The sequence below is a fragment of the Grampus griseus genome (genome assembly GCF_964374135.1).
Source record: "Grampus griseus genome assembly, chromosome: 9".
NCBI lineage: Eukaryota > Metazoa > Chordata > Mammalia > Artiodactyla > Delphinidae > Grampus > Grampus griseus.
In genome coordinates, this window is record NC_139003.1 from 84,150,103 (window position 1) to 84,165,669 (window position 15,567).

At 36.4% G+C, this 15,567-nt stretch overlaps 1 protein-coding gene across 3 annotated transcripts in view; it reads left to right on the forward strand.

The window, feature by feature from the left end:
* MAGI2 (membrane associated guanylate kinase, WW and PDZ domain containing 2) overlaps positions 1 to 15,567 on the forward strand; it is a 1,326,400-nt gene that overhangs the window by 819,251 nt on the left and 491,582 nt on the right. For all 3 annotated transcript variants that reach the window (XM_082661503.1, XM_082661504.1, XM_082661505.1), the window contains exon 4: positions 2,876 to 3,091. In XM_082661503.1, coding sequence (XP_082517629.1) covers positions 2,876 to 3,091 — 216 coding nt within the window. The remainder of the gene's footprint in view (positions 1 to 2,875; positions 3,092 to 15,567) is intronic.

Genomic DNA, 15,567 nt, shown 5'->3' on the forward strand with positions numbered 1-15,567 from the left:
GTTTCTTTGTTCTGTGCATTTGGTTTAAGGTAAAAGCCTATTCTCCATGAATTACATTTCTCAAGTGTAGTAACTACATGGGTTATTTCTGTGCCTCTTTTAAATTGCTATTATTATTGCTAATAAAGATAATCTTAATGTCTTAACTAATGATTTGTACTCTTTTACATCTAAAATTTAGTCTAAACTATTAATTTCATAAATCAAATTGTGGAAATAGAATATTGCTGTATAATTTGTAATCACATCTCATTCAATAGGAGTAATTATTTAGGAATGTAAATTCAACCAGACCTGTTACTTAATATTTATTTTTAGCCTGAGCTATGCATTTATTTCTAATTACTAAAAGGTTATTTTTTCTACCTCAGGGAGATTTAAACCCTAAAAGACAAATTGGAAAAAAAAAAAAAAAAAAGCCCTGAAGTGTGATTCATTTTTGTTAGTACTACATATACTTAAAAGCACTGAAGAGGGTTCTCTTTTCTCCACACCCTCTCTTGGAGTGTTGGTGGGAATGTAAATTGATACAGCCACTGTGGAGAACAGTATGGAGGTTCCTTAAAAAACTAAACAATAGAATTACCATACGACCCTGCAGTCCCACTCCTGGGCATATACCCTGAGAAAACCATAATTCAAAAAGAGTCATGTACCGCAATGTTCACTGCAGCACTATTTACAATAGCCAGGACATGGAAACAACGTAAGTGTCCAATGACAGATGAATGGATAAAGAAGATGTGGTACATATATACAATGGAATATTACTCAGTCATAAAAAGGAACGAAATTGGGTCATTTGTAGAGATGTGGATGGACCTAGCGTCTGTCATACAGAGTGAAGTAAGTCAGAAGAAGAAAAACAAATATCGTATATTAATGCATATATGTGGAATCCAGAAAAATGGTACAGATGAACCTACCTGTCGGGCAGGAATAGAGACATAGGCATAGAGAATGGACATATGGACACAGTGAGGAAGGGGAGGGTGGGATGAGTTGGGAGATAAGGTTTGACATAAATACACTACCATGTGTAAAACAGATAGCTAGTGGGAACCTGCCGTATAGCACAGGGAGCTCAGCTCGGTGCTCTGTGACGACCTAGATGGGTGGGATGGGGGTGGGGTGGGAGGAAGGTCCAAGAGGGAGGGGATATAGGTATACATGTAGCTGATTCACTTTATTGTACAGCAGAAAGTAACACAACATTGTAAAGCAATTTTACTCCAATTAAAAAAAAGCACTGAAGATCTCAGAACACTACTTAAAATTATATTATTTATCGGGACATGCAGGACTATTTACTAGTTTTATATTATGTTTATTAGATAAGAAGTATTGTGATTCTATTGCCTGTGGTAGTGGAACCTGCTAGGCTTTCAGAGTCCAGGGCCAGCAGACGCAGCTTGGGTGTCCACAATGGACTCCTTTGTTTCCGCCCATTTTCCTCAAGGGTTTCCAGCCTCTTCCCTCAACTAGCCATCTCATACCTTTTCAGCATATCCTTATCATCTTTAATTTAACTAGAGTATGTTTTGGTTGTTTGCAACCCAGAACGCAGGTGATTGTAACAAGTATTGCCATTCCAATTTATAGATGAAGAAATTGAGCCTTACTGAGTAAATAACTTGCTTGAATTGTGGTTATATAGAAAATCCAAATCTAGACCCCATAACTGCTACTTAAGGGTTGGTTTCTTTTACAGCACACTGTTTTCTCAGTTGCCTTCAGTGGCCTTTGCAGATAATGAGATGTGGTTCCCCCTCTATGCCTCCTTGATTGAGTGCTTAATCCTATTTCCTGTTTTAATGCTTATCTGCTTAATGTCAAATGTGCCTGCCTTCCACACTAAACCGCTGAGCATCTGGAAGACAAGGATTGTATTAATAGTCATCATTTTCTCTCAGACGTATACTGGAGTGCTTGGGTGCACAGTCAGTACTAAATAAAGATTTTAATGAATGAGTGAGCAAATATGTGCGTAAATTATTCAATTAACTGAAAACACCAATATGGGTTTGAAGTTGATGCTAAAAGCATAACATTGATTTTTTAAAAACACCACTGTGTCGTTTACCAAGCAAAAATTTAAAGTATTTTTTCATAAAAGTAATTTGCTTTGAATATAAAAAGATGTTCACATAGTAAGCATATATTCCATGTTACTGTTTGCCAGGCTCTTATGACAGAGATAAATAGGAATTAGTCTCCTCTTTTAGAAGTCTCACAGACTGATGGGGGAAACAAATGTTTTCTGTAGCTCAGATCATGGAGCTGTGGGAAAAAGAGCTGTGGTAATCTGAAGAATGATTACAGTAGCAGGCCCACTGTCGGCAGTCATGGGAACCACGAAACTGGCGTGGAGATCCAGCTCTAGGCAGGATGCTGTGCACATCAAGGACAGCAGCCAGAGCCCTTTGAAAGCTGGAGAAGAGAACAATGTGCTTTGCCTTTCCAGAATGTTATAAGATTTGCTTAAAGAATAAGTTACCCATACTCTTATTCAGACATAATTATTTTTTAAAAGATTATAATCAAGGCTTGTTATAAAAAAATTTTGATTAATTTGAAATTGCTATGTGTCATATGAAACTAATAGCTAAGACTATATTTTGATTTGGCACTAAGGTGAAAGGAAGATAGGTCTGTATCTTTGTTTAAGCATTAAAGCCCAATACAATAGAAGCAACAAATAAACGCCTATATAAAAACATAAAAGGATATAAAATGATATGTATGTACGTATATGTAAAATACATATATATGTATAAACTAGGATACACATTTGTTAATAAAATTTCCATTCTTTACAAATTATGCACACCAGTAGGAGAAATATTTAACTTCATATGTTTTGTATCATTTGCAGACAATTACTACGGTACCCCAAAGCCTCCAGCAGAACCAGCACCATTGTTACTAAATGTAACAGACCAGATACTTCCTGGAGCCACTCCAAGCACTGAAGGAAAACGAAAAAGGAATAAATCAGTAAGCAACATGGAGAAAGCAAGCATAGAGCCTCCTGAGGAGGAAGAGGAAGAGAGGCCTGTGGTCAATGGAAATGGAGTAGTAGTAACACCAGGTTAGTCTTTTACATTGGTTACAGGTTTATCAGCTCTTCTAGATGTAGCTGAATATATATTATATCCCTGTGTTCAAATGTAAATTTTTTTCACATATATATGTTCAGGGGTGTGTGTGTGTGTGTGTGTGTATATATGTGTGTGTGTGTGTATATATATATATATATATGTATATGTAATGATTGTAGTTATCTTGAGGGAGACAAGATTATGATATCAAAAGGAAAGGACATGATTCTTGTATCCAATTTATTAGTTTTAATTTTGACATATCAAGGAATCCATTCAACTTCTTCAGTTTCTGGTTTCACTTATACAATATTAATGGCAATGTAGTGAGTGGTTTAAATCTTAGAAGGTGTTACAAGTCATGAATATGATTGTGTGACATTGCAAAATTTTTGTTAATTAATATTAGATATAATCTATCCTTAGAAATCTTACTATACTTTCAGCTCTGTGAATAGAGGTTGTGTTGTGTTATTTAGTTAATGGCGTCAATGAATACAGTCCACAGAATAACCATAGCTACATAATGCCCATGTTTTATCCCCCCATCCTTACCACCTAGTCTGACAATTTGGAGAAAGCATCTTCACAAGTGACACTGTGAAGGCAATTACCCTTGAACAAGGGAAAGACTTGTTATCCCTTTAATTTATCATCTGTCATATCACATATATAAAAAAAGTATCAGACAGATACAAAGTGTGTTTTTGCAAGGTATTGATTTGCAATTTTCTTATACTTACTAATATAGTGCCAAAATTTTTATTTATAAAATAGATTTTTTAAATAATCTTATTCATAATTAAACGTTACCAAAACTAAACTATGGCATTCTCTTTGCCTATAATCTTGGAATAAGTTTCCAGAGTTTTGTTTTAGGTATTTTTTAATAATGACATATCATTATTTTAATGGGCATTGAAAATCAAAGGGCTGTGTTAAAACTGTTGAAAAAACATTAACACATGTACCTTGCATACATATTATTCTTAAGATATTTCCTACAACTACTTTGATGTCTGTACTTATCACTGTACTGCTTCTATAGTGACATAATGTTTGAATTTTCATAACCAATTATTTTTATCAAAGAAAAGCTTCATAAGCCTATTTTTTTTTACCTTCCTTTTCCTTACTACCTGTAAAAATGTTCTTTATTAAACATAAGGAGACCAAATTTCAGTATGTGTCAATCAAGGTGTAAAACCTTAAAAAGTGGTTTCCTCTTGGTTACTCAGAGGAGGGTAACTTCCTCCATTAATATATTGGTTAAAAACTTATTCTCTGACCCTAGCAGTCATTGATATTTGGGTACAAATGCTAAAAATCACTATGGGTGCATAATGTAACTTGTTTACTGTAATATGATCTGGTAATTTTCAAGCAATTAGATACCTTCTCTGTTTTGATTCTGAAATGTCTCTGTCAAAATATTTACTTTTCATCATGTAATGGATTTAAGTTAAGTTGATAGGACATCGTTTTCTTAGTTGATCTTTTATGTGAGAAGAAAAACAATTCAGCTAAATGGAAGCAAGTAATCACAAAAGAAGTAGAAGTTGGGTGTCAAAGAGCAGTTATAGAATTTCTTACTGGTTAACACCTTATAGTTAAAAATATAAAATATATGGCCTTGATTGGGCCCAAATAATTGATTTGTATTTCATTTCTACTCTGTATAGAGCAAATCAAATGAAGCATTCTTGACCAACAGATTCTTAAACTAGAAATTTGTTTAACTGGGGGGCACAGTGAATGTGGAAAGCTCCATTCCCTTCTACTCATACCTTAGGCATGAAGAATGGAGTATTTTTATGTCTAGGAAGTTTTTAAGGCTCCAGGGAAAATGGACTGGTTTGAACTCTTCTTCACCAGCCCTAGCCATGTGACTGTCTCTGGACTTCTGAGGCTGACAATGATAGAGAACAACTGTGCAGGACAGCTCTGGGATATCTGGATAGTCAACAGATGCCACAAACATGGTTTTGTGAGCCTGGCTTGGCAAGTGTTCTTATACTACTTTTTCTTTCTTATTATGGGACATGAGAGATGTAAAAATTAGGCATCTCTTCACCCCGTGTTAAAAGATGGAGGAAACAGCTGCAAACCAGAAAATTGGTCCATCATCCCTTACTAGAAATCTTTTGATGAGTCCCATTTTAGAAATGTCATTGTTTTTCTTTATGTTTATCCAAGAGAAACTTTAGGATAAAACTTTTTCTTTGCTCCCCCCCATATACATTTATCCAACTCTTCGCCATTTGAACCTCATCACATTTTTCCTAGCACAGGGTCTTTGTCCTGCGTTTGTCGTCTTCTCATATACATTTGTTGGATACAGGACACTTCAAACAATAGTGACAAAATTTTTGCTTAAATTTTAGTTAACACTGCCCTGTAAGAGCCTGTAATAGTAATTAATATCAGACATACGTTTAGAGCATAAATAATATAGTGAGGCACATTTGCAAAGGGAGAAAAGCTGACTGAGGTAATTTCATTCCATTCCAAGTAATATTGATGATAATGACAATAAACAATATTAAATAATTAACTTCTTTTGGATCTTACCATGTGCTAGGAACTCCTTAACCTCATTATGTGTATTAGTTCATTTAATTCTCCTATCAGACCTATTAGTTAGGTACTGTTTTACAGATGAGGACACTACAGTTAAATAATTTGCCCAGTAACTGGAAATAGGAAATATTACACAGGAAAACTGGATCCAGAACCCATGATCGTAGTTGCTTTACTCTCCTGAGTCTTATGTCACCAAATAGAAACATAAATATATTTCTTAGCAATTTGTAGACACAGGACCACTATTTTACTTGTACATCTTTAAACATGGAATTATAAATCTTTACCTACCAAAGCCTTCTTATTTCTTTCATTTCTGGAAATCATGTGCAAGTGAACTTATTTCCTTCTGTGGATATGGAAGATTCCTAGTTCTTTATAATATTCTGTATGTATATAAGTACCAAACCTACCGGTCTTTAACTCCTTATATACTTTACCAGAATGAACTACTTTCTCTATGTAAATGAAGGTTTTAGAGTCCTCAATTTACCCATTACTCATTTTCTTTTTCTCCTTTGAATTGTAGTTTATAGAATTACGTATTTCTTTTTCTTTCAGACCATATCTATGTAAAGTCAGTGATCACTTATAAATAGTTAATTTCTCCATGAAGTTCTACTAATGTTATCAACGAATATATTTTATTCTAGGTTCTCTCTTTTTACTCAAAATTACATTACAAAACTGTTTCTTTCTCTGATATATGTCACTTTGGTGATGGAAATTAGTGTAGTTCTAGCCTTAGAAATGTAGTTTTATCATTGTAAATAACAGAAATTACAATAAAAATAAAATAAATAATGGCAACATCCCTTTAATGAATGCATACAATGTGCTAGGCATATAGGACATATATTATCTCTAGTCCCATAATCACAGTATATTTGCTCAACAAATGAGATGCTGAAATTTACCTTAAGGTACTTAACTAAGATAATGGTAGCAGAGTTGAAATCTAGACCCAGGAAAACCTGAACTCATCCTTTTCCGCCATATTTCCCTGGGTTGTTAACTATGCTGAGGACAAAGAGACTTCTGACCTCTGTAAGGTAAATCACAATCCTGCAGTGCAGTGTATTTCATCTACGTTGTATTCCATTATATTTGTCCTTCACGGGGTTCATGGAAGTGATATTAGATCTAATTCTTTCAAGGATGGTATATCCTTACATCATCTTAGAGAATTTGCCTTTAAACTATATTTAAAATTCATATGCTCAGGAAACCTTCCCTTTGACATCAACCTCACCTTATGTTCAGACATCTTTATCTTGTTAGAGGTGATATCCAGCCTTGTGGCTTCAGTACTGTAGATTTACCTGCAACCTTCATTCTCTCCTGTGTTCCAGGGCCATATTTCTAAGTACTGCCCACTGGACTGCCCCCACCCCAAGCATTTCTTCAGCAACTTAAATGCAACATTCCCCTTAAACTCTTCTCCCATAAAACAAACAAGCAAACCAATTTACAGAGTCCCTTGCTGGATTTCTCTAATTCTGCTTTTTACCCAGATAGCTCAGAGTTTGATGCTTTTCTCCCCCCCAGGCTGGATATACATTATTAGGTATAAAAGATCGCTGTACCTTTAGCTTTTATCTCTTCCTTCCTAATATCACTGCCCCATCCTACATCACTCCCTCATCCCCTTGTTTGTGGACCACAGTCCCCTAACTGACCTCCATTCCTCCAGGCTCCACTTGTCAAATTCCCTGTTACTCTTCGATCAATTAAAAGGTTCTTGAACCAGCATTTGGTCACGTTAACTATCCTTCTCAAAACTTGGATGAGTTTCTATTTCTACTGCTTCAAACTCTTTGGGCAACCGCCAGGTCCTCTCACACTTGACTGCAGCACCTCTGTTATCTTTGGTTCCCATTATTCCCCAACTCTCTTCTCTCGTCTACATTCCCATACACATAAAACACCTTCACCTGTCTGACAAGCCTTTTCCACATTTGAACCTGCTATTCTTTTATTCGCAATTCAATCAAAATTTTTATATTCTCTGGAAATCACTTGTTTACTCTCGTAGTGAAAAGTTGAGACTGTTCATTTCTGAATTATTGAAGTACAACTTACACTTCTCATTCATTTAGGAGGTATTGGTTAGCTTGGTCCTTGCAGGTAACTTTTCATAATGTGCATGTCTGTCATCCCCTCATAAATTGTAAACATTACCAGGACAAGGACTATTTCTACCTTTTTGTATACCTGTCTTGGTGATTAGTATATATCATTAAATATTTTAATTTCTTAGTAAATATTTATTTTTTTAGTCAACCAAACCTCTTGAGAATGTCAAAACTTTACTATATCAACATGATTAGATTTATTTCATGCTCATTTTACACTATTCAGTGTTTTCAACATGCAGTGTTTCTAAGTTTGAAAGATATGAAATTCCTAATCTTACATTTCTTCAAAAGTTGTTTGATAACAAAAGAAAGAAGTCTATTTTAAGAGATGTATTCTTAGAGATGAGAATTATTAAATCTCTCTAACTGTGAAAATAACCCAAATAGATAGGTGGTTAATAGATCAGTAGATAAATTTTTTTTTCAACTGAACTTTTCTGAACAAAAACAAATCCTGTAAACCATAGTAATTGGATTAGACTTTCTTGGATTTCGTTTATTTCATGAATTATCTGCTAAACTTTTCCGGAAAGTAATTCACTATTATATTGTAGCTTCCCCTCACCAGCTATTAGTAAGCTTAGTGCAAAGAATTAGAAATGCACATATATTTTAAAGGCAGCTAAGTCTCTCTGTTAATACACACACATACACAATGCCAGGAGGAACAGGGCCCGTGAGAGCTACCTTCGCCAACAAAGGGAATACAGTATGTGTACACAGAGCTGCCTTCTCCAGGCCCCCAAGCCTGCAATTAGTGCAAATGAACTGCGTCTCCCAGAGAGCAAACAGAGTGTCCCTTATGTGATCACCAAGTGTCCTCAGCAATGATCTCAGTTCACCATTAGGGACCCGCATCCAGGTCCTGTGCCACTTGGCACGCTGACTGTGCATGCACCATCAGTCCTGGTTCTGTGAATGAGGTCCTGTCACTGTCAAAAGAATTATGTCCTCCGTAGTGAATCTCGCTGTTTTCCTGTGAATAATGGTGCACTCTGAAAGCACCCCAGCGCCTAACCCCTGCTTATTTTGTGTGGGTTCACAGAGACTGCGATGTGTTTATCCACTCAGATCTTTATCTCTTTTTTTTTTTTGAGGGGAGAGGCTTAATTTTATTATCTTGTTCCCAAACAGTATTGGTTTTATCTCTTCACTGGAGGTGCAAATTTCTGGGGCTATTTTAACTTAACCTTCTAAAATTAGATATTCCATTTATAAATGAGGGGCATTTGATCTTTTCTTAAAAGGATCATCAGGTGTGATTATAGAGTAACAAGGTAATCACCTTAGAGTCTGTAGCTATGAACTTTAGTAGTAACTGAAACTATACCATTGGGGGAAAAAATGAAATCATGATTAATTTCAGGGATGTCTTTCTTTTTTTTTTTTTTTTGCGGTACACGGGGCTCTCACCGCCGTGGCCTCTCCCGTTGCAGAGCACAGGCTCCAGATGCACAGGCTCAGCGGCCATGGCTCACGGGCCCAGCCGCTCCACGGCATGTGGGATCCTCCCGGACTGGGGTATGAACCCGTGTCCCCTGCATCGGCAGGCAGACTCTCAACCACTGCGCCACCAGGGAAACCCTCAGGGATGTCTTTTTAAATCAAGGCAGACTCACTTTGTGATAAATCTGAAAGCGAAGCACTGTTTGAACCTCTTTGTGCCCTCAGATTGATGCAACATTTTTGGAATCTCGCATTCAACCTTTTGTGGAGAGTTTTTTTCTGCTTCTCTGAGTGTTTATATGATGTATATGAGAGAGAGATTTATACATGAAGGAAGAAGGCACAGCAAAAGCAACCAGGCTCACACCGGGGTTTGTAGAGCACATACAGAAATGTTTGTGTTCTTCAGGTTCTCCAGGCATTGTTAGAGTTGAAGCTTATTTCTAGTCATGGCCATCCATTCTCTCTAGGCCTGATATTCACCCTGTAGCCCATTTTCTTATCACATATTTCTCCTAATGGATGTGATTATAATTTCAGTGTGAAATCTTAGCTACTTTATTGTCAGACAAAAATTGCTCAAGTTATTTCTGGCTGAGGGCTGGTCTTTGGCTCTGAAGAGGGAAGGTCTCTGGATAAGGTCTCTCTGGGCACTCAGAGATAAGGGGATAGCACCTTTATCTTTTACTTCCTAATTGACTTCTTACTCTCATCAAAAAATACCTTGACTCCAGTTTGGCCCCAAAGAATGGCACTTGAATGATCAAGATCAAGGTTAAATAAAGCCTTCTTCCTTTTCTCTTTCAGCCCCTTTGATGTTCCTAAAACTTCAGAAGGTGATGTTATGTTTCATGTAGTACTAATCTCCTGATTTTTTTCAGAATTCTGAAAGCGAGATCTAAGAATTATTGTACATACGTGTCCTATATTTCATTTTATACCTTGCTTTGGTCTTTGAATATTTTCAATACTTGTTATCAGTTTCTCTCACCCCAAAGTTAGTTGAAGATTTGGGGAACTTGTTTCTGTATGATAAATATCTTCAGAATTCATTACATTGTGAAAACCACATAACACATACAATTTCAAAGATGTGAGGGTTCATTTTATTGCCATTATTCCAGTCTGCTTTTATTTTTTTTTAATAGATCTTTATTGGAGTATAATTCCTTCACAATACTGTTAGTTTCTGTTTTACACCAAAGTGAATCAGCCATATGCATACACATGTCCCCATATCCCCTCCCTCTTGAGCCTCCCTCCCACCCTCCCTATCCCACCCCTCTAGGTCATCGCAAAGCACCAAGCTGATCTCCCTGTGCTATGCTGTGGCTTCCCACTAGCTATTTTACATTCGGTAGTATATATATGTCGGTGCTACTCTCACTTCGCCCCAGCTTCCCCCTCCCACCCCGTGTCCTCAAGTCCATTCTCTATGTCTACATCTTCATTCCTGCCCTGCAACTAGGTTCATCAGTACCACTTTTTTTTTTAGATTTCATTTATATGCGTTAGAATACGGTATTTGTTTCTCTCTTTCTGACTTGCTCCACTCTGTATCAGTCTGCTTTTATTAAAATTAATAGAAGAACATATGCTAATTAAGGCAGCACTTCTTCTCCCCTGTCAATGGAAAATAATTCCCTCTACTAATCTTTTTAGTAATTCTTTCCAATTTAGTTTTTTATGTCTCAGGATTTCTTTCCTGTCATCTTCCACTCACAGACCTTGCATTTTTCTATTCTTATAATTCCTCATATTGTTCTTTTAATATTCCAAAGAACTTGTAACCAATTGTGGGTTTTAGATATAGATGAAAATAACCTTGAGGTATTGACTATGCTTTCTTAATAATTCATATTTCCCTGGTTAGCCTCCTAAATAGATGAGATCCAATTTTGTTACAAATATTACAGATAAAAAGTAATCTCTTTACAGATTGGGAATTCCTGCTCTCCCAATTGATATATCATCTCAAAACTCAGCAGCATTGTTAATCATTACCCTAACTTTCCCTAATTCTTGTGTTTCTTTCATGGTCGCAAATATTAAAAGGAAACATTAGTTAACATCTCAGGAAAAAAAATTATATATATTTTTTATTTTCCACAGTGTTTAAGGGCCACCCCTCCTCATTCTCATACTGGCCTCTCATACTGAGGCCACCCCTCCTCATTCTCATACTTATAAAAAGAAATCATAGTGCATTTTTTTAAAACTTAGAAAAACTTTAGGAGAAGTAAGGAGTCAGAAAATACCAACTACAAGTCAGTTATCAGCATGCATAGAAACATCTCAGAAGGAGCAGAAAATATAATCATCTTTGCTAACTGCATTGCTAGAGCAGTGGGAGTAGAAGCAGGAGGAAAACTACTTTGTACTGTATTTCTTCTTTGTACTTTTGGATTTTGTCCAAGTGCATGTTTTACTACATCAAAAAAAAGTAATTAGGGCTTCCCTGGTGGCGCAGTGGTTGAGAGTCCGCCTGCCGATGCAGGGGACGCAGGTTCGTACCCCAGTCCGGGAAGATCCCACATGCCGCGGAGCGGCTGGGCCTGTGAGCCATGGCTTCTGAGCCTGCGCGTCCAGAGCCTGTGCTCCGCGAGAGGCCCCCATACCGCAAAAAAAAAAAAAAAAAGTGATTATATTTTTTCTAAGTCATGAGCAAATATTCACTAATCACTAAGATGCAAATATTTTGGCCCCCATAGTATAATTCTTCTTCTCATTTGAGGAGGTTAGGGAAAGCAAGGAGCATTGATAAGAGCACTCTTTGAGCAGTGACCTACGATGTTGACTTCTTCCAGTCAACTGGCTGCATAGAACGCAGGTGGCCACTGCATGACAGCTTCCTTTCTGAAGGCAGAATGTCCTCCATTTTCACTATAGAATATGATCTATAGTATGGCCATATCAAAAATCAGTTAGAATGATATTTTTCTCCTGTCCAAGATCAAGCCTGAAGTAATCACTCAAGCTTGATTCATTTACAAGAGCCTAAAGTTCAAATTCCAAGAAATTCAGCTTCTAGTAGTGAAACAAACAGCAGCTGTGACAGCCTCCACTCCTTCCCACCTCTGACTACAATACAGTAAGACTTTATATCAACCTAACAAACATACTTTTTGATGAGATTGTTGAGTTTGCAAGAAAGCAAAGGAAATCTTCAAGCCCCACCACTTCCACCACCATGGTCACTACTACAAATGAGCAGAAACAAGAGTGTGGAGCAGTCTATTGTTAGACTTAAAAGCCAAGCTTGCCCTGACGCTATATGAGGAGACTAAGCTTTGGGCTAATATAAAATCGGGGAGCTATGTCTCTGATTCTGATATGAATCAGTACGCTCAAAGGTACCGGAGTGATGCCAAGTTCATGGCTCAGTAGCAGCCCCTGGCACCCAGCAAAATCAAATGCAGAACTCTGTAGGAAAACATACAGAACTTAGAAAAAATTTGTGGTTTCTGAGGAAATTTTCTCTCCTTTAAATCACTTAACACCACAGCATGTTTCAACTGAGGAAGAAAAACTCAATTTGTGCAAAGACCTTTTAAAGAAGAAACGTTAGCTTTGTGTGTTTCCTTTTTTTCTTTAGAAATTGCACTGTTTTTTGAAAACACCTAATATCTTTCTTTTTTTTATTAGTTATCCATTTTATACATATTAGTGTATATATGTCAATCCCAATCTCCCAATTCATCCCACCACCACCACCCCTGCCCCATTTTCCCCCCTTGGTGTCCATACATTTGTTCTCTACATCTGTGTCTCCATTTCTGCCTTTCAAACCAGTTCATCTGTACCATTTTTCTAGATTCCACGTATATGCATTAATATATGATATTTGTTTTTCTCTTTGTGGCTTACTTCACTCTGTATGACAGACTGTAGGTCCATCCACATCTCTACAAATGACCCAATTTCATTCCTTTTCATGACTGAGTAATATTCCATTGTATATATGTACCACATCTTCTTTATCCATTCATCTGTCGATGGGCATTTAGGTTGCTTGCATGACCTGACTGTTGTAAATAGTGCTGCAATGAACAATGGGGTGCATATGTCTGTTTGAATTATGGTTTTCTCTGGGCATATGCCCAGTAGTGGGATTGCGGAGTCATAGGGTAATTCTATTTTTAGTTTTTTTAAGGAACGTCCATACTGTTCCCCATAGTGGCTGTATCAATTTACATTCCCACCAGTAGTGCAAGAGGGTTCTGTTTTCTCCACACCCTCTCCAGCATTTGTTGTTTGCAGATTTTCTGATGATGCCGATTCTAACCAGTGTGAGGTGATACCTCATTGCAGTTTTGATTTGCATTTCTCTAATAATTAGTGATGTTGAGCAGCTTTTCATGTGCCTCTTGGCCATCTGTATGTCTTCTTTGGAGAGATGCCTATTTAGGTCTTCTGCCCATTTTTTGGTTAGGTTGTTTGTTTTTTTTAATATTGAGCTGCATGAGCTGTTTATATATTTTGGAGATTTATCCTTTGTCTGTTGCTTCGTTTGCAAATATTTTTCTCTCATTCTGAGGGTTGTCTTTTGTTTATAATTTCCTTGGCTGTGCAAAAGCATTTAAGTTTCATTAGGTCCCATTACCTCCATTACTCTAGGAGGTGGGTCAAAAAAGATCTTGCTGTGGTTTATGTCAAAGAGTGTTCTTCCTATGTTTTCCTCTAAGAGAAAACACCTAACATCTTAAAAATCATTTGAAATTGACCACATACTTTTTGTTTCAGTGGGGAGAAATCATTTAGGTTGCTTGGCTGATTTAACTACACAGTTTATTTAGTGTTCTAGGTGGTAGAACTCACTGATAAAAGTATATAACATTTCCTGAATATCTACTATGTTCTGGTAGTTGACTGTTCTAAGCAATTTGTATACATGTCTCATCTAACCCTTATAGGTAAGTAATGTTGTTCCATTGTACATTTAAGGAAATTGAGGCATGCACAGAGTGAGTTAAATAACTTGCCCAACAGCACACCATGAAGGACAGATTCAAACCCAGGCAGTCTCACACCAGCCTTAGCAATTATGTTCTACTGCTTCTTGTGGAGTATGTTTGCTGCTATCGAGAATGGCTAAGCAAAAAGAAAAAAAAATTAATCTCAAATTATTCCTATTCTCTTTCCTTATAAGCTATAAATATGTTCCTCAATCTTTTTTTTCCCCCCGTTAAATGTTCTCTAGCCATGCTTATTTCCAAAGAAATAACATGAAGACAGGAGAAATAACATAAGGACATGAGATTTATTAAAATTTGTCACCGAGCCATTAAAAATATAAGTTGCAGAGCTCCCTTACAGGGTAAAATAAATTTTGGAAATTCAAATTTTATGACTGTTCAAAGAAGTAAAATCAACAATTTCCTATCTGGCTTTAAGATGTTATTTTCCCTCATTTCAAAGGATGGCAATTACAGAAAGCTGAACATTAACTGTAAGCATAGACTGTATCAAATGAAAATATGATTAAGGTATAAAATAGGCAATCTTCTTCTTGAAATGGTTTTATCTTGGTTTCTGATTATTCTTTAATAAAACTCAGTAGGGACATTCAAAACCATGGTATTTCTGATTTATCCTTAGTCTTGTATCCAAAAGGCAATGTGTTAGATACTGCTAGGGTAATAAACATGTAAGTAAGGGGAATGGCTACTATACATACTGTAATATCAAAACCTGAGACTGGACCAGAACTGTAGAATTTATGCAGACTGTACTAAATGCAAAAATGCATATATTTACCTCTCTTCCCATTAAATGGTTTTCAGTCCCTGTACTATATACAGATCTTTGAGTTTTTCTGAATTTCTTACGGGAAGAAGGAAATTATTTGCTGAATCCAACAAAACTTTAGGGTAGGAAAGATGAAAGAAACTATATTTCTTAATTCTTCACAGCAATAAAAGTGTACATAAAACATGTTTTTATAGGCCATTGCTTATAAGACTGTATATTACCAATGCCTATTCTGTTTCTCAATGTTTCTATAAGTTTCTAGGAAATACAACAGTCCTGGTCAAAGGGAAATTTTTCTTTATGATTATCATTCTTTAAAAATAGGTGTTCCTTCTTTATTGAAATATTTTTTGTTTCTATTGTTACGGCAAAAATAAACCGCTTGCTCTGGTTTGTAAGGCATCTAAGGGACCGAGAAATGCAAAATGGAATGCTCAAAACATGCCAGTGTTTGATAAAGTCTTTTCACTTAAGCAGTAAGCGTCTTGGGGGAAAATTAATTTACATATCACAAAATTCATGTTTGGATTTAACAATAAAACCATGCT